The sequence below is a fragment of the Hordeum vulgare genome, chromosome 1H, assembly GCF_904849725.1.
Source record: "Hordeum vulgare subsp. vulgare chromosome 1H, MorexV3_pseudomolecules_assembly, whole genome shotgun sequence".
Taxonomy (NCBI): Eukaryota; Viridiplantae; Streptophyta; class Magnoliopsida; order Poales; family Poaceae; genus Hordeum; species Hordeum vulgare.
In genome coordinates, this window is record NC_058518.1 from 472,854,929 (window position 1) to 472,874,972 (window position 20,044).

The window sequence follows — 20,044 nt, forward strand, 5'->3', positions numbered from 1 at the left end:
TAAACTCACAATTCGTCGGATCCCAAAAAACGCATTGTACAAAAGGAATTACATCATATGGATCAAAGTAAAGATGTGATGATCATTGTATCGAAGATCAAAGAGAGAGAGAGATTGACATCTAGGTATTGACTATGGACCCGTAGGTTTGTGGTGAACTACTCACACATCATTGTGAGGGCAACAAGGTTGATGAAGAGGCCCTCCGTGACCGACCCCCTACGACAGGGTGCCGGAACGGAGCTCCAGATGGCCTACCGTCAGAATAGAGACTTGCGGCGGTGTAAAAAGTGTTTCAGGACTCCCTCTAATGTTTTTAGGGTAGATGCGAATTTATAAGCCAAAGAACGGATTTGGGATGGCCACGAGGGAGGCACAAACCATTAGGGCGTGCCCCCCAGCCCGCGCCCTGTTGGCTTGTGGGGCCCTCGTGAGGCCTCTGTTAGTGCATATTTCTCCATATGTGCCTCGTGACAATCTCTATGGACTAATGGTTGCATTAAGTTATATTCGAAGGATTTGCCCATAGGCACTTCTTGAAGTCCAGTTGTTGGTTTCAAGGAGTTTATATGATGACCAAGGTGATATTCAAGGTATTATCCAAAGAATGGTCATAAAGACACAAGGTTGATCAAGACTAAGACAGAGAGTAAATCAAGTTGATCAACACACAAAGCGTACAAGATGTACCGATAGGGATCAAGTGATCCCATGGCATGGTGAGCATTGTCCATTACGCTTTTGTGTACTAATCCATGGTCTTCGTGAGAGTTCTATGTGGGGTTAGGTGTGTGTTGGAAATATGCCCTAGAGGCAAAAATAAATTAGTTATTATTATATTTCTTAGTTCATGATAATCATTTATTATCCATGCTATAATTGTATTGAATGAAGACTTATATACATGTGTGGATACATAGAAAAAACACTGTCCCTAGCAAGCCTCTAGTTGGCTAGCCAGTTGATCAAAGATAGTCAGGGTCTTCTGATTATGAACAAGGTGTTGTTGCTTGATAACTGGATCACGTCATTAGGAGAATCACGTGATGGACTAGACCCAAACTAATAGACGTAGCATGTTGATCGTGTCATTTTGTTGCTACTGTTTTCTGCGTGTCAAGTATTTGTTCCTATGACCATGAGATCATATAACTCACTAACACCGGAGGAATGCTTTGTGTGTATCAAACGTCGCAACGTAACTGGGTGACTATAAAGATGCTCTACAGATATCTCCGAAGGTGTTAGTTGAGTTAGTATGGATCGAGACTGGGATTTGTCACTCCGTGTGACGGAGAGGTATCTCGGGGCCCACTCGGTAAAACAACATCACACACAAGCCTTGCAAGCAATGTGACTTAGTGTAAGTTGCGGGATCTTGTATTATGGAACGAGTAAAGAAACTTGCCGGTAACCGATATTGAAATAGGTATGCGGATACTGACGATCGAATCTCGGGCAAGTAACATACCGAAGGACAAAGGGAATGATATACGGGATTATATGAATCCTTGGCACTGAGGTTCAAACGATAAAGATCTTCGTAGAATATGTGGGATCCAATATGGGCATCCAGGTCCCGCTATTGGATATTGACCGAGGAGTCACTCGGGTCATGTCTGCATAGTTCTCGAACCCGCACGGTCTGCACACTTAAGGTTCGACGTTGTTTTATGCGTATTTGAGTTATATGGTTGGTTACCGAATGTTGTTCGGAGTCCCGGATGAGATCACGGACGTCACGAGGGTTTCCGGAATGGTCCGGAAACGAAGAATGATATATAGGATGACCTCATTTGATTACCGGAAGTTTTTCGGAGTTACCGGGAATGTACCGGGAATGACGAATGGGTTCCGGGTGTTCACCGGGGGGGCAACCCACCCCGGGGAAGTCCATAGGCCTTGGGAGTGGCGCACCAGCCCTTAGTGGGCTGGTGGGACAGCCCAAGAAGGCCCTATGCGCCATAGGAAGAAAATCAAAGAGAAAAGAAAAAAAGGAGGAGGTGGGAAAGGGAAGAAGGACTCCACCTTCCAAACCAAGTTGGATTCGGTTTGGAAGGGGAGACCTTCCCCCCTTTGGCTCGGCTGACCCCCTTAGGGCTCCTTGAGCCCCAAGGCAAGGCCCCCCCTCTCCCACCTATATATACGGAGGTTTTAGGGCTGATTTGAGACAACTTTGCCATGGCAGCCCGACCACATACCTCCACGGTTTTTCCTCTAGATCGCGTTTCTGCGGAGCTCGGGCGGAGCCCTGCTGACATAAGATCACCACCAACCTCCGGAGCACCGTCATGCTGCCGGAGAACTCATCTACCTCTCCGTCTCTCTTGCTGGATCAAGAAGGCCGAGATCATAGTCGAGCTGTACGTGTGCTCTACGCAGAGGTGCCGTCCGTTTGGTACTAGATCGTGGGACTGATCGCGGGACGGTTCGCGGGGCGGATCGAGGGAAGTGAGGACGTTCCACTACATCAACCGCGTTCACTAACGCTTCTGCTGTGCGATCTACAAGGGTACGTAGATCGAACATCCCCTCTCGTAGATGGACATCACCATGATAAGTCTTCGTGCGCGTAGGAAATTTTTTGTTTCCCATGCGACGTTCCCCAACAGTGGTATCAGAGCTAGGTTCATGCGTAGATGTCTTCTCGAGTAGAACACAAAAGTTTTTGTGGGCAGTGATGTGCGTTTTGCTGCCCTCCTTAGTCTTTTCTTGATTCCGCGGTATTGTTGGATCGAAGCGGCTCGGACCAACATTACTCGTACGCTTACGAGAGACTGGTTTCATCGCTATGAGTAACTCCGTTGCTCAAAGATGACTGGCGGGTGTCAGTTTCTCCAACTTTAGTTGAATCGGAATTGACCGAGGAGGTCCTTGGATGAGTTTAAATAGCAATTCATATATCTCCGTTGTGGTGTTTACGTAAGTAAGATGTGATCCTACTAGATACCCATGGTCACCACGTAAAAGATGCAACAACAAAATTAGAGGACGTCTAACTTGTTTTTGCAGGGTATGCTTGTGATGTGATATGGCCAACGATGCGATGTGATATATTGGATGTATGAGATGATCATGTTGTAATAGTTAATATCGACTTGCACGTCGATGGTACGGCAACCGGCAGGAGCCATAGGGTTGTATTTAAACTAACGTTTGTGCTTGCATATGTGTTTACTATATTGCTAGGACGTAGCTTTAGTAGTAATAGCATGAGTAGCACGACAACCCCGATGGCGACACGTTGATGGAGATCATGGTGTGACGCCGGTGACAAGAAGATCGTGTCGGTGCTTTGGTGATGGAGATCAAGAAGCACGTGATGATGGCCATATCATGTCACTTATGAATTGCATGTGATGTTAATCCTTTTTGCACCTTATCTCGCTTAGAACGACGGTAGCATTATCAGGTGATCTCCCACTAAAATTTCAAGACGAAATTGTGTTCTCCCCGACTATGCACTGTTGCGACAGTTCTTCGTTTCCAGACACCACGTGATGATCGGGTGTGATAGACTCAACGTTCACATACAACGGGTGCAAAACAGTTGCACACGCAGAACACTCGGGTTAAGCTTGACGAGCCTAGCATGTGCAGACATGGCCTCGGAACACATGAGACCGAAAGGTCGAGCATGAATCGTATAGTTGATATGATTAGCATAGAGATGCTTACCACTGAAACTATTCTCGACTCACGTGATGATCGGACTTGAGATAGTGGATTTGGATCATGTACCACTCAAATGACTAGAGAGATGTACTTTTTGAGTGGGAGTTCTTAAGTAATATGATTAATTGAACTAATTGTCATGAACATAGTCTAATGGTCTTTGCGAATTACGATGTAGCTTGCGCTATAGCTCTACTGTTTTTATATGTTCCTAGAGAAAATTTAGTTGAAAGTTGATAGTAGCAAACTTTGCAGACTAAGTCTGTAAAACCGAGGATTGTCCTCGTTGCTGCGTAGAAGGCTTATGTCCTTAATGCACCACTCGGTGTGCTGCACCTCGAGCGTCGTCTGTGGATGCTGTGAACATCCGACATACACGTTTCTGATGACTACACGATAGTTCAGTGCAAAATATTTGATGGCTTAGAAGCAAGGCACTGAAGACGTTTTGAAACGTCACGGAACATAAGTGATGTTCTAAAGAGATGAAATTGTGATTTCATGCTCGTGCCCTTGTTGAGAGGTACGAGACCTCCGACAAGATTCTTTGTCCACAAAGTAAAGGAGAAAAGCTCAATCGTTGAGCGTGTGCTCAGATTGTCTGAGTACGACAATCACTTGAATCAAGTGGGAGTCAATCTTCCACATGAGATAGTGATGATTCTCCAAAGTCACTGCCACCAAGCTGTGAGAGCTTCGTGATGAACTATAACATATCAAGGATATATACAATGATCCTTGAGCGATTCACGATGTTTGACACTGCGAAAGTAGAAATCAAGAAGGAGCATCAATAGTTGATGGTTTGTAAAACCACTAAGTTTCAAGAAAGGCAAGGGCTAGAAGGGATACTTCGTGAAACGGCAAAACAGTTGCTGCAATAATGAAGAGACCCAAGATTAAACCCAAACCCGAGACTAAGTGCTTCTGTAATGAGGGGAACAGTCACTGAGGCGGAGCGACTCTAGATACTTGGTAGATAAGAAGGCTGGCAAAAGTCGAAAGAAGTATATTTGATATACATGATGTTGATGTGTACTTTACTAGTACTCCTAGTAGCATGAGGGTATTGGATACCGGTTCCGTTGCTAAGCGATTAGTAACACGAAATGAAAGCTACGTCATAAACGGAGACTAGCTAAAGGCGAGGTGACGATACGTGTTGGAAGTGTTTCCAAGGTTGATATGATCAAACGTCGCACGCTCCCTCTACCATCGGGATTGGTGTTAAACCTAAATAATTGTTATTTGGTGCTTGCGTTAAGCATGAACATGGTTGGATCGTGTTTATTGCAATACGATTGTTCATTTAAAGAGAATAATGGTTACTCTATTTTCTTGAATAATCACCTTCAATGGTTTATTGAATCTCGATTGTAGTGTTACACATGTTCATGATATTGGTGCCAAAAGATACGAGGTAATGATGATAGTACCACTTACTTGTGGCACTGCCGCTTGAGTCAAGTTGGTATAAATTGCATGAAGAGGCCCCATGCTGATGGATCTTTATACTCACTGGATTTTGAATCACTAGTGACATGCAAATCATACCACATGAGCAAGGCCTTGTTTTCATTGAGATGAAATAAGATAGTAACTTGTTGGAAGTGATACATTTTGATGTATGCGGTCCAATGGGTGCTGAGGCACGCAGTGGATATCATTATATTCTTACTTCAATGACGATTTGAGTAGATACTAGAGTATTTGCTTAATGAATCACAAGTCTGAAATATTGAAAAGTTCAATTCTGTTTCGGAGTGAGGTTCGTCGTAACAAGAGGATAAATTGTCTATGATATGATCACAGAAATGAATATCTGAGTTACGAGTTTTGGTACGCAGTTAAGACAATGTGGAAATTGTTTCGCGGTTCATGCCACCTAGAACATCATAGTGTGATGATGTGTCTGAACGTCATAGCCACACACTATTTGGTATGGTGCATGCTATGATGTCTCTTATCGAATTACCACTATCGTTTGTGGGTTAAGCATTAGAGACAACCGCATTCACTTTAAATAGGGCACCACGTATTTCCGTTGAGATGACACAGTATAGACTGAGGTTTAGAGAAATCTAAACTGTCGTTTCTTGAAAGTTTGGGGTTTCGACACTTATGTGAAAAAGTTTCAGTCTGATAAAGCTCGAACCCAAAGCGGATAAATGCATCTTCATAGGATATCCAAAACATTTGGGTACATCTCCTATCTCAGATCCGAAAGCAAAGTGTTTGTTTCTAGAAACGGATCCTTTCTCGAGGAAAGGTTTCTCTCGAAAGAATTGAGTGGGAGGGTGGTAGAACTTGATGAGGTTATTGAACCGTCACTTTGACCAGTGTGTAGCAGGGCGCAGGAAGTTGTTCCTGTGGCGCCTACACCAATTGAAGTGAAAGCTGATGAGGGTGATCATCGAGCATCGGATCAAGTTACTACAAACCTCGTAGGTTGACAAGGTCGCGTACTACTGCAGAGTGGTACGGTAACCCTGTCTTGGAGCTCATGTTGTTGAGCAACAGTGAACCTACGAGTTATGGAGAAGCAATGGTGGGCCCGGATTCCGACAAATGGCTTGAGGCCATGAAATCCGAGAGAGGATCCATATATAAAACAAAGTGTAGACTTTGGAGGAACAACTTGATGGTAGTAAGACTATTGAGTAAAGATGGATCTTTGTAAGGAAGACAGACGACGATGGTGATAAGTCACTATTAAGAAAAGCTCGACTTGTCGCAAAGATGTTTCTGACAAGATCAAACAGTTGACTATGATGAGACTTTCTCACTCGTAGCGATGCTAAAAGTCTGTTGGAATTATGTTAGTAGTTGCTGCATTATTTATGAAATATTGCACATAGGATGTCAAAACATTGTTTCCTCAACGGTTTCCTTGAGCAAACATTGTATGTGATACAACCAGAAGGTTTTGTCGATCCTAAAGATACTAACAAGTATGCAAGCTCCAGTGATCCTTCAATGGACTGGTGCAAGCATCTCGGAGTTGGAATATACACTTTGATGAGGTGATCAAAGATTTTGGGTTTGTACAAGGTTTATGAGAAACTTGTATTTCCAAAGAAGTGAGTGGGAGCACTATAGAATTTCTGATAAGTATATGTGGTTGACATATTGTGGATCAGAAGTAATGTAGAATTTCTGTAAAGCATACAAGGTTGTTTGAAAGGAGTTTTCAAAGGAATACCTGGATTGAGCTACTTGAACATTGAGCATCAAGATCTATGGAGATAGATCAAAACGCTTAATAGAAGTTTCAACAAAATGCATGCCTTGACAAGTTTTGAAGGAGTTCAAAATAGATCAGCAAAGAAGGAGTTCTTGGTTGCGTTGTGAGGTGTGAATTTGAGTAAGACTCGAAACCCGACCACGACAGAATAAAGAGAATAGACGAAGGTTGTCTTCTATGCCTTAGCTGTAGACTCTAAAGTATGCCATGCTGAGTACCGCACCTGATGTGTGCCTTGCACTCTGTGGAGAGGTACAGAGAGTGATCCATGATTGAATCACTAGCAGCGGTCAAAATTTGTCCTTAGTAACTGATAGACTAAGGAATTTTCTCGATTATGGAGGTGGTTAAAGAGTTCATCGTAAAGGGTTACGTCGATGCAAGCTTTGACACTAATCCGAATAACTATGAGCAGTGAAACGGATTCGTATAGTAGAGTAGATATTTGGAGTATTTCCGAATAGCACATAGTACTAGCATCTATAAGATGACATAAAGATTTGTAAAGAACACACGGACCTGAAAGTTTCAGAACCGTTGACTAAAACCTCTCTCACGAGCAAGACGTGATCAGACCCCATAAATATATGGGTGTTGGATTCGTTGGAATCACATGGTGATGTGAACTAGATTATTGACTCTAGTGCAAGTGGGAGACTGTTGGAAATATGCCCTAGAGGCAATAATAAATTAGTTATTATTATATTTCTTAGTTCATGATAATCGTTTATTATCCATGCTATAATTGTATTGAATGAAGACTTATATACATGTGTGGATACATAGACAAAACACTGTCCCTAGCAAGCCTCTAGTTGGTTAGCCAGTTGATCAAAGATAGTCAGGGTCTTCTGATTATGAACAAGGTGTTGTTGCTTGATAACTGGATCACGTCATTAGGAGAATCACGTGATGGACTAGACCCAAACTAATAGACGTAGCATGTTGATCGTGTCATTTTGTTGCTACTGTTTTCTGCGTGTCAAGTATTTGTTCCTATGACCATGAGATCATATAACTCACTGACACCGGAGGAATGCTTTGTGTGTATCAAACATCGCAACGTAACTGGGTGACTATAAAGATGCTCTACAGGTATCTCCTAAGGTGTTAGTTGAGTTAGTATGGATCGAGACTGGGATTTGTCACTCCGTGTGACGGAGAGGTATCTCGGGGCCCACTCGGTAATACAACATCACACACAAGCCTTGCAAGCAATGTGACTTAGTGTAAGTTGTGGGATCTTGTATTACGGAACGAGTAAAGAGACTTGCCGGTAACCGAGATTGAAATAGGTATGCGGATACTGACGATCGAATCTCGGGCAAGTAACATACCGAAGGACAAAGGGAATGACATACGGGATTATATGAATCCTTGGCACTGAGGTTCAAACGATAAAGATCTTCGTAGAATATGTGGGATCCAATATGGGCATCCAGGTCCCGCTATTGGATATTGACCGAGGAGTCACTCGGGTCATGTCTGCATAGTTCTCGAACCCGCACGGTCTGCACACTTAAGGTTCGACGTTGTTTTATGCGTATTTGAGTTATATGGTTGGTACCGAATGTTGTTCAGAGTCCCGGATGAGATCACGGACGTCACGAGGGTTTCCGGAATGGTCCGGAAACGAAGATTGATATATAGGATGACCTCATTTGATTACCGGAAGTTTTTCGGAGTTACCGGGAATGTACCGGGAATGACGAATGGGTTCCGGGTGTTCACCGGGGGGGCAACCCACCCCGGGGAAGTCCATAGGCCTTGGGGGTGGCGCACCATCCCTTAGTGGGCTGGTGGGACAGCCCAAGAAGGCCCTATGCGCCATAGGAAGAAAATCGAAGAGAAAAGAAAAAAAAGGAGGAGATGGGAAAGGGAAGAAGGAGTCCACCTTCCAAACCAAGTTGGATTCGGTTTGGAAGGGGAGACCTTCCCCCCAGTGGCTCGGCCGACCCCCTTAGGGCTCCTTGAGCCCCAAGGCAAGGCCCCCCCTCTCCCACCTATATATACGGAGGTTTTAGGGCTGATTTGAGACAACTTTGCCACGGCAGCCCGACCACATACCTCCACGGTTTTTCCTCTAGATCGCGTTTCTGCGGAGCTCGGGCGGAGCCCTGCTGAGATAAGATCACCACCAACCTCCGGAGCGCCGTCACGCTGCCGGAGAACTCATCTACCTCTCCGTCTCTCTTGCTGGATCAAGAAGGCCGAGATCATCGTCGAGCTGTACGTGTGCTGAACGCGGAGGTGCCGTCCGTTCGGCACTAGATCGTGGGACTGATCGGGGGATGGTTCGCGGGGCGGATCGAGGGACGTGAGGACGTTCCACTACATCAACCGCGTTCACTAACGCTTCTGCTGTGCGGTCTACAAGGGTACGTAGATCGAACATCCCCTCTCGTAGATGGACATCACCATGATAGGTCTTCATGCGCGTAGGAAATTTTTTGTTTCCCATGCGACGTTCCCCAACATTGTGTTTCCATGGGATTGTGTCAAGAGTAAGGTCTCATTCGACCCATCAAGGATGACATCAAGTGGTGATCGTCATCAAGATTGCGGTGTGCAAGTTCAAGTGAAGCATCACGAAGATAGCATGCTTGAAGCTTGTCGTTCATTGTGGTGGCAATGGACTTGTGAAGATGTGTTGAAGAGTGGCTCACCCATGGTGAGTATGGGGGTGCAATCAACTAGTCTTCATCAACCCAACGCAATCAAGAAAGGTGGTTCATCTTGAGGAATTCGAGATCGTCAACATCTAGCTCAAGTGGACTATGTGAAAGGTATAGGTTTGCCCTTGATAGGTTTTCCAATTTTAGGATAGATTTGTGTACTGTCAAGGGGGGCTCTCAAGTGAGTAGCTTGATCGTATCGTTCATTAAGAGCTCAAACCATTTGCATCCTTGCATCATATTTCTGGGTTCTTGTTTGTTGTCTCTCTTTGTGAGTTTTAGAGCTTTTGGTCATCTTTATGACAAGCTCGAGGTCATCAAAAATGGAGTTCATGTGCATCTTCTATGATGTTTGGAGCTTTTGCCGATTATTCATTCATAGAGGTTTCACATATCTATATCATTGGTGTTTTCATAACTGCATGTTCTTGATCCAACAAGCTTGAGTTTGCTCAATTCGGAGCTCGTATTTGAAAGTTATGGCAGTTCTGGGCAAGTTTTCTCTCTCAAGCGGAAGTACCACTCGGGCAGAGCGCCCTCCCCTACCGTCCTCTCTTGCACTTATAATTTCTCTCTGGTTTCATCGATGCGCTTTTCCACTTTGAGCGGAAGTACCGCTCCAGCGGTACTGCCGCCCTCCCCTTCCGTCCCTACTTCCGCTTGTTTTTTCTCTCTGGCTTCCGATGGGCCGTTGCCCTTTTAAGCGGAAGTACCTCTTGGGTTGGGCAGTACTACCGCCCAGCGATAGTACCTCTCACCCCAACGGTAGTACCGCTTGTGCATGACTTGTGCACACAACGGTTGGATTTGGGGAGGCCTATAAAAGGAGGTCTTCTTCCCCAATTGTTATCTATTCGTTGAGCTTGTATTCCTCCCCCCATTGTTGACCTTCTTTGAGCTTGCTAACTCTAAATCCCTCCAATGATTCTTGTTAGTTCTTGAGTGAAGAGAGAGAGAAGATCTAGATCCACATTTCCACCAATCACTTTCTCCTCTATGTGAGGGGAACCCCCTGGATCTTGATCTTGGAGTTCTTTGTGAGCTCCTTGTTCTTCCTCTCATATTCCTCCATAGCTTTTGTTGTTGTGGAGGGATTTGAGTGTGAGGGACTTGACCACTTCGTGTGTTCTTGCCATTGCATTAGTTGCATCGGTTTGAGTTCTCCACGGTGATACGTGGAAGTGAAGTCTATGAAGCTTATTACCCTTGGGTGCTTGGTATCCTAGAAATTGTTCTATGTGGATGCTTTGGCGTCCTAGAAGCTTGGTGGTGCCTCGGAGCTCAATCATTGTGGTGTAAAGCTCTGGGCAAGCGTCGGGGGTATACAATTAGGTTGTGGAGATTGCCCTAAGCATTCGAGGTCATCTCGGAGCCACAGTCCATTGTGGTGAAGCTTCGTGGTGTTGTTGGGAGCCTCCAATTAAGTTGTGGAGATTTCTCCATCCTTGTTTGTACGGGTTCGGTGACCACCATCAAGGGTCCCTTAGTGGAATCACGTCTTCTTGCATTGTGTGAGGGCGTGAGGAGATTACGGTGGCCTTAGTGCCTTCTTGGGGAGCATTGTGCCTCCACACCGCTCCAAACGGAGATTATCACCCGCAAGGGTGTGAACTTCGGGATACATCATCGTCTCCGTGTGCCTCGTTTATCTTTTACCCGAGCCCTTTACTTATGCACTTTACTTTGTGATAGCCATATTGTTTCTTGTTATATATCTTGCTATCACTTAGTTGTTTATCTTGCTTAGCATAAGTTGTTGGTGCACATAGGTGAGCCTAGTTGTTTTAGGTTTTGTGCTTGACAAATTAAACGTTAGTTTTATTCCGTATTTGTTCAAGCCTAAACCGTAATTATTTTAAAGGGCCTATTCACCCTCCTCTAGGCGACATCCACGTCCTTTCAGCCTTCAACCTTCTTCCGATGCTTCTCGATCTTCTTTTGGTCCAGGAAAAATCACCAAAAAGTTTCACAACAATTGGACCTCACTTGGTATAGAAAACCCGCAAAGTGAAAAACACGTAGAAAACAACAACTAGCAATGGGCACGCGGTCAATAGGTTAGTGCTCAAAAATAATATAAAATGGTAAATAGATACCCCAAAAGTATTCTAGAATGCTAATGTATCAGCATGGAACAATAAAAAATTATAGATACGTTGGAGACGTATCAGAGGGCAGCCAACACACGAAAGCCTTGGTGGCGCCCTCCCTCTCTCTCTAGTAGTTTTTCTCATCCGTCGCATCGCGGCAGCGCTTGGAGAAGCCCTGATGAGATCGCACCACCATCACCGTCACCATGTCGTCGTGTTGCTGAAGAACTCATCTACTTCTCCACATACGCTCGCTGGATCGAGGAGGTGGAGACATCGTCGAGCCGTACGTGTGCTGAACACAGAGGTGTCGTCCGTTCGACGCTAGATCGGAACAGCTCGTGATTGGATCACGAAGACATTTGACTACATCGACCAAGTTTCTCAATGCTTCCGCTTAGCGATCTACAAGGGTATGTAGATGCACTCCCCCTCTTGTAGCTATACATATCCATAGATAGATCTTGGGTGCACGTAGGAAATTTTTTGTTTCCCATGCAACGTTCCCCAACATCGTTCGGCCTAAAGAGTGGAGGAGCCAACTTCTAGAGGATGATGCACATTGTCTTGGGACCTCATATAGGCACAAATGTCGAGGCCTATGTGGACGACATCATCATCAAGACCTGCGAGGCAAAATCTGTTATTAAGGACCTCAAGGAGACCTTCACAAACTTGTGCAAGATCCGCCTCAAGCTCAACCCCACAAAGTATGTCTTCGGAGTCCCATCGGGCAAGCTGCTTAGCCTCCCTGTAACGTCAAGGAGATGCGAAAGCTGACTGGATGTGTGGCCTCACTTGGGCGCTTCATATCCAACTTCAGGGAGAGGGCTTTTCCTTTCTTCAAGCTCGTGAAGAGAACATACCCCTTCAAGTGGACTCTTGAAGCCAACACGGCTTTTGAGGACCTCAAGAAGTACTTGATGATCCCTCCCATCATGGTTGCCACACGACCTCGGGAGACCCTACACTTATACTTGGGAGCCACCCCCGAGACGGCCAGCACGACCCTCATGGTGGAACGGGAGGGGCAAGTCCCTTCCAAGAAGAAGCCAATGATACTTGTGATCTGCATTGGGTTTTCCACAAAGAGGTAGGCCGTTGCATCAGAAAGGTGTCGACACACAACCTGGTCCTGTTCGTGCGCCCATGGTACTCCCACGCAGGGTGTGGGCGCCTCTGGAGGGGAGCGATGTGGCATCACATGAACCCATGGGCCAGCATCGCGTTCATGAGCCCTGCCTCCCGTAGCTCCTGCGGCCTAGCGGTGATGGGCCCGAGGTCTGCCTCCGTCATCTTGGAGTGCTTACAGTCGGAGCTCTTCACGTCCGGCTTGTTGCAATGGCCTACCTACATGTAGACCCAGTGCGCCCAGACGTTCTCAACTTTCTTGAGAATCTTCATGTTGATAAAGCACTCTGCATCCTATCCACCATGCGGAAGGAGGCACACACCGCGTGCGCCCCTGCTTGCACCTCATGTTGTCGAAGGTGCAGAAGAGGGCCACTAAGGGCATCACTCCGAGGAAGCCCTCGCAGAGGAACACAAAGTTGGTGAGGAGGAAGATGGTGTTTGGATGAAGGTGGAGGGCGTGAATGTGGTAGTGCTCCAGCACTGCGTGAAAGAAATCAGAGAAGGGCGACATGAGGCTGCCGAAGATCGAGTGAAAGAAGAAGGGGAAGGTCGTCATCGTCACCTCCCTGGCCGGCCGAGCTGGGCCAGATCTGAGTGTCCCCGTGCTAATTATGAGTGGCGACCATCAGGGAGATGAGCTTGTCCAGCCCCTCCCGGTTACTGATGATGGAGGGCGGCATGATCGGCTCGACCTGCGCTCCGCTGGGGGTGGCACTCCTCTTCCTTGGATCCATGGTGATGGTGGCGCGGAGTGGAGGCGGGAAAGGAGAGCAGCGAGCGATGTGTGCGCAAGGAAGAAGAAGCAACACACAAATGAGGCGTCTTAGGGAAGGAAGGCAATGATGGTGCCGATCCAGCACGCAAGACAGTCTTAAGGTGGGCATGCAATTACTGAGGCGTCGTGGGAGAACGTGTCCCGTCCCGTCATGGACGCCACGCGTCACCACCTGGGCCTGGTAGTTCGTCAGACCCTGTGGCATTTTGACCCGTGCCGTTTCGTGCTCAACGGACAGAACATGTGCGTTGCAGGCCCGGGGCTACTGTTAGTCTAGTGGAACCAGGGTACCATGACCCATCTACTGCTGGCCCAGTTGGCTACACGAAGAAGGCTCATCTTAACGAGCAGCCCACTTCCTGGCTCCACGATCATCCCGCGAGGCTCTGGCCCCGCGAGGCTCTTCCTGTGTGTGAGAGGGACCCCGAACACATGTCCACAAGTTGCAAGTGTCCTTGAGAGGCCTTCCTCGCAAGGCAACTTTCCGTGAAGCCCTCCGCCTGGAGGGGCCCTGTAGTGCCGATTGCAGAGCTATGTGCCCGCCACATAGATGATGTGGCGAGGCGGCAGTGGTCGCAAGGACGGTGCCAACAGGCGCATGCAGGGAACCTTTTCTGTTTTGTGCTAAAAGGTGAGAGAGCAGCTGTCCTTCCCAAGATGAGTCCCAAAGCTTACTTCTTTTGTGCAAGGAGACCAACATGACGTTGGTCGCTAGAACTAGCGTCACTAGCGAGCCCACGAGCGCGTCATGGACGACGCCTTTGTAGAATGAAGATCAACTTTCAGGGAAGACTAGGCGCTTGTCTCCCTTCGAATTGACGCCCCATGGTCGCCCTTTTCCCGTCAATATTTTGGGAAAGGCCCAAGGCAAGGATAAGAGAGACAAGCTGTCATGGTAGATAGGGAACAGACAATTGGGCTCTCATTCTCCCTGGGAGAGTTCTTCTTCCTCCCCAAAAACCTTGTAGCCCTTGTGCAAACTAGAGAGCAATCCACCGAGTAGGAGTAGGATTTTACATAACAAGGTGGCCCGAACCTGGGTAAATCAATGTGTCCCTTTCATGCCATGTGCACGTAGCTTCACCTTGGTCGAGGGGTGGATTGTGCTCAGCTCCCAAGTGTTCAAACCGGGTTCTTAAGAGGTTTCCCGCAGGCACAAAACCAATCTCCGACAAACGGGCCTACTAGCTGGTCGGGCAACTCATGCTTCTGCTCTGTGAACATGCTATCCCACACAACTCTTAGTTTTCAAGGACACGACGGACGTGGTGTGGTGGTGTTGGTTGTGATGGATGAGGAGGCACCATTTAAATAGCGGGCACCAACGAGGACACACAAGTGGTGTGTCAATGCGGGGGTTGGACTATGTTAACTCGTCTCTACACTAGTTTAATGCGAGCGGGCGGACGAACAGAAGACGGTATGAATGTAGTCTAGTCCGGCCATGCTTCTCCAGCATTGGAGTTGGCGTGGAGACCGGGTGGTGCTCTCGACTGATGCGTAGCTTCAATGTCGGCTCTAGTGAGAAGCAACATCCTCTTTGGGGTCAACATGAATGTGGTGTTGACACTCTCGAGGGGTGCATATGCGCTACAACCCCTTCGTACAGAAGAGTTCAGGATGGACACTCGATCAAAACATATGCAGAGGGTTTTGAGGGTCAATGTTAAAGATGCCCTTAGAGCATCTCCAACAAGTGTGCACGGTCGGTTGGTGCGCTCCAGCAGGCACGCTAAAAAAATTGCACGCACGCGAAAAAGAGGCAACACGTGTGACAGTTTTGGCGCGTGACGTTCAACGCGCTCTATAAAACCCGCGCGCGGACGCCCGCCAATCGTCGTCTCTGTCGCACCTCTCTTCGCATCTACCAGTGCCCCGCCTCCATTGTGCCCTTCTTCCTCGCCTTTGTCACATGTCTCTTCGCCCCCGCCGCCTTCTCCCCTGTCGTCATCATGTTGATGCGCCCCTGGAGCAGCTCGGTCTACCACGGCATCCGTCGCCGTCCCTCCGGCATGTTCTATGTCGAGATCCGCTCCGACGACATGCGCCTTGGGCTCGGCACGTTCGAGACCGCCCATGGGGCCGCCCGCGCGTACGACGCGGCGGCTTGGCGCCTCGAGCGTCCTCGGGCACATATGAATTTTCAGGACGTTTTCACGTGCGAGCACGTGCATGAAGTCACGCCTCCCCCTCATGTGATCACCAAGCATGACCGCCGCCCCAGCGCAATCGAGAGCCCCGCCTCTTGATCGCCGAGAGGGACGAGGCCGCCATGACGAAGTGGCGCGCGCACCACCCGAAGGACGTCGTCGCCGAGAATGAGTGCTGGGCGAGCAGGAGGGCGGAGCGAGCCGTGCAACGCCAGAAAAAACGTAGGCGCAAGCTACTGGCGCTTTCCCAGATGGGGAACCCGGACACAACCTGGGACTCGAACGATGAACGGTGGGAGGACGCGATGTTGTCGTCGATGGATTACAGCAGCGAGGAGGAGGAGGAGTAGTCTAGATGTACTACTTGAATTTGAATTTGCTTGTTAGTTTGTATCTGAATTTTAATGTTTGCCGATGAACCGGTTAATGTTTTTTTAATGTTTGGACGCGTGCGATGTACTGATTATAAAGACATGTTGTTTGTCCTAGACGCGCGCTGCAAATTTAACGCATGTGCTGGAGCTATTGTGTCGTGTCGTATTTTACAGCACTTGCTGGAGCAAGCGTTCTCCCGCGCGTAAAAAAAACTATTCCAACGCTGTATATATTTTTTAGCGCATGTCTGTTCAAAATGCTCTTAATGCACCATCTTAGAGCATCTCCAACAGCCGCGCTTCGCGCCGCGTCCAAAAAATGTGTTTGCCGCGCGCGCTTCGGCTGATTTAGCGCGGGGATAGGCGCTGGCTCGAGTAGCCGCGCTAAAATGCAGCGCGCGCAAAACATTTTTACATCGGTGCACAACATTTTAAAACAACTATAGATAGATTGCAAACATAGATAGTTCGAAAACATAGATAGTTCGAAAAACATAGATAGTTCGAAAACATAGATAAGAGTACGGTGCAAGTAGATAGATAGTTCGAAAACATATAAACTACTCCCAGTCGCTCCAATCATCACCATCATCATCGTCGTTGGTGTCATCAGAGGTTGACAGTCATATGTCCAACCAACGATCGTCGTTCTCAGTGAAGAACGACCTCCCGCCTGCAGCAACGAGATTGGCCGGCGCACTCGCCAATGCCTTCCGCCGACGCCTGTCCAACCGCTCCTCGCGGCGCCTTCGCGTGTCCTCCTCGCGGCGCTGCGCCCAGTATTCTTGCTCGTAGGCGACGTCCTCCGGGTGGCGCCGGCGCCACTCCGCCATGACCCGCTCGTCCTCCTGGGCGACGAGGAGGCGGCGCTGCCGCGCAGTGTGCTCTGCACGGTCTTGTGTGGAGTTAAGACAAGGCGGCGGGGCGACGTCTAGCGCCTGCTGGAGCGTGTGGACGTCCGGGAAGTTCATCTGCCGGCGCGGCCTGCCTAGGCGCCATGCCGCCGCGTCGAACGCGCGGGCGGCCTCATGCGTCGTCTCGTAGGTGCCGAGGCTAAGCCGGAGATCGCCAGAGCGTATCTCCGAGTAGTACCTGCCGTTGGGGCGCAGCCGGACGCCGCGGTAGCCCGATGCTCCTCGGCGGCGCGACGGCATGGTGGCGCGTCGGTGGCGGGGCGCTGGAGCGGTGGAGGCGCGGGAGGTAGAGAAGAGAAGAGGAGCGGTGGAGGCGCGCGTGGCGAGCGCCGCATTTTATAGGCGCGCCGCGTCCGACGCGGCAAAATTGACGCGCGAGCTGCCGCCTTTTCGCGCGCGCGCAAGCTGTTCCCGCGCGCGCGACTTTCCCGCCGCCGATGGAGCCCCCCAAAACCTCCCGCGTGCTCTAAAAGCTGGGTTTACCCCGTGCGCGCGTCTTTTGGCGCGGGGAGATGCTCTTAAGTCGAGACCGGGGATGTTTAGGGGCCGACATTTAGAGACAGTTTAATGTGCCACGTTGGACTTGCCTGGTACTAGTAGATCTGAATGATGAGCAAATTCCTATACACCAGCAACGGGGAAAACGGTAGAAGAAAAACCCAACTCACCTCTCTGCAGCAGGAGCCCGCACTCCGCCGCCGCGTGCGATCCAATGGAGGAGGTGGAGGCTGCCGTGACGGCGCACCTGGACCAGGTGTCGGGCCTCGTCCGGGCGCTCTCCTCCGAGCTCCGCAGCGGGATCGGGCCCGCCGCCGACAGCCTCCTCGCCTTCGTCCGCGCCGTCGACTGGACGGTACCCCGCCGATTTCCCCTCCCTTTCTCCCTTGTTTTTTTTTTTAACTTCAGAGCTAACTCTTCCCTTCGCTGCGTGCTCAGGAGCCATGGCTGGTGTGCTTGATGGCATTCCACGCGACCCTGCTGCTGACGGCCGTCGGGTTGAGGAGGAATGCCAACTTGCAGTTCTTCTTCTTGTTTCTTGCTTGTGAGTTCTCATCTCTGGGACATAGCAGCAGACTAGTAAATTATGTCGGGGGTGGGGCTAATGATTCTATGAGCTCAAACTTCTAACCACAGCAACTTTTGTACAACAGTTTTGCTTTTGGAAAATAATACGTAGTCCAGCTATTTGTGCAATCCCTTTTGTATGACTCAATTCTTTGTATAGACTGAAACCTGAAGGTAAGAGTGAGTGTATGTGGAGGTTTTCAATTTGGATACGAACCACTAATTGGCTAATTGTAGCTAGCAATATCACTGCTCTAGCCTCTAGGTGTATCTCACTACCTTTGGCACATAACTGAATGAAAGTTTTGTGCTACCGTAGATGTCGTATTGTATTGCCCTTCTAGTTCTTGCTAGTAGAGTTACGGTTCGGCAAAATTTCCACATTATCTTATTGAAGATTTGATGCCTTGGCACAGAGATTAAACATTCAGGATATCGCAGTAAACTTAGGAGTGTTGACTGTTGAATGTAAACTATGCGGCAAATTTATCTTGTTACATTAGACCACATAGTTTGTGAAAGAGAAGTGATACAAATTGTCAGTTTATAATGACGCAGAGTTACTTAGAAAAAACCTGTGGAATTGGGTAGCTGTTAGAGTGTGCTCCAGTGCTCCTCAGATTTGCTTTAATGCTTTCGTACAGCTTTGATTCAGTGTGGAATTGTGTCGGGAGAGGAGCTAGGGCTCTATGAGTTCTAAATTACTTCTAACCACATCATCTTTTGAATATCACATTCAGGATACCACAGTAAACTGAAGGTTATTGAATGTAAAACAATGTGGCAAATTTATCTGGTTATAGTAGACCATATAATGTGTGGAAGAGAAGTGCAAGGCTAGAACGGCTTATAATATGACGCAGAGGGGGCATGCTATAAATTGTCAGTTTTAGTTACTTAGGAAATATCTGTGCAACTGGATAGCTGTTAGAGTGTGCTCCAGTGCTCCTCGGATTTGCTTTAATTCTTTCGTACTGCTTTAAGCCATAATTTGCAACATAGGCGATTTACTACTATTTTGAAAAGGACTAAAATTAATGATAACCAATACACTGGGTTGCAATAAAATCTCTAGCACAGCCGCGCAGGCACCTGGCCTTCTGATCTGCTGATGTTCTGATTGGTTCCATGGTTTCCTGTTTGCAGATTCAGGAGTGTATCTCGCTGAGAAGATAAACATCTACCTAGCAGAGCACTGGAAGAGCTTCGCCAACCGGAATTACTTTGACCGTTCTGGAGTTTTCATCTCTGTTGTCTGGTCTGGCCCCCTTATCTTCATATCTATCGTCACTGTGGTAAGTAAAAAAACACCTTGCATTTTCTGAAGTAAACATTTCGGTTCACTGGAGTCTGCGATCAATTTGTGGTTCAGCTTTGTTTACAATCCAAATCTTTCTGGCAATTCCAGGTTAGCTCTCTCATGACATTATGTCAGTTAATGGTGAAATGGAAGAGAGCGGAACTAAGGCATCGGGCCCGTCTTGCTGGTGACAAACAGGAATGATGCAATATCCTATTGTGTAAGAGAGAAACTGGAATGTTGAATTGTTGATCTTCATCAGTGTTTGGATCTCAGAAGGATGCACAATAACCAAGTACTGTAAATGTTTGATCTACCATCAGCATATCATGTAATCTTCAGCTGGACTTTCTTAGTAGTAGTATATCTATATTATTCTTGGGGTCATCAAACTCCGGTAACAAGTAGGTATACTACTAGACCAGAAAAGAAGATGTTGTGTCTGACTCCATCTCGTTTTATTTGTAGCTGACTAGAGGATGTAATCTTGTTTGGTATTGGATATGAATATTTGCAGAACATATCGATACAAGTTTCCTTTCTTGTGCAATGTTATTTTCTGTGGCGAGACAAGTGAAAAATATCGTATACGTAAGTATTAGTATGACACCAGAACATATGAGAAGCTCGGGATAGAAAGAAGGAAAC

General features: G+C 47.7%; 1 protein-coding gene across 1 annotated transcript; it reads left to right on the plus strand.

Annotated features, from left to right (window-relative positions):
* The first annotated feature begins 17,584 nt into the window (after nucleotides 1-17,584).
* On the plus strand, nucleotides 17,585-19,946 carry LOC123446514 (transmembrane protein 18-like). Its single transcript, XM_045123091.1, has 4 exons — nucleotides 17,585-17,884; nucleotides 17,968-18,073; nucleotides 19,243-19,391; nucleotides 19,505-19,946. The coding sequence occupies exons 1-4, from the start codon at nucleotides 17,744-17,746 to the stop codon at nucleotides 19,598-19,600; spliced, it is 492 nt and encodes a 163-aa protein (XP_044979026.1). The 5' UTR covers nucleotides 17,585-17,743; the 3' UTR covers nucleotides 19,601-19,946.
* The last annotated feature ends 98 nt before the right edge of the window (nucleotides 19,947-20,044 follow it).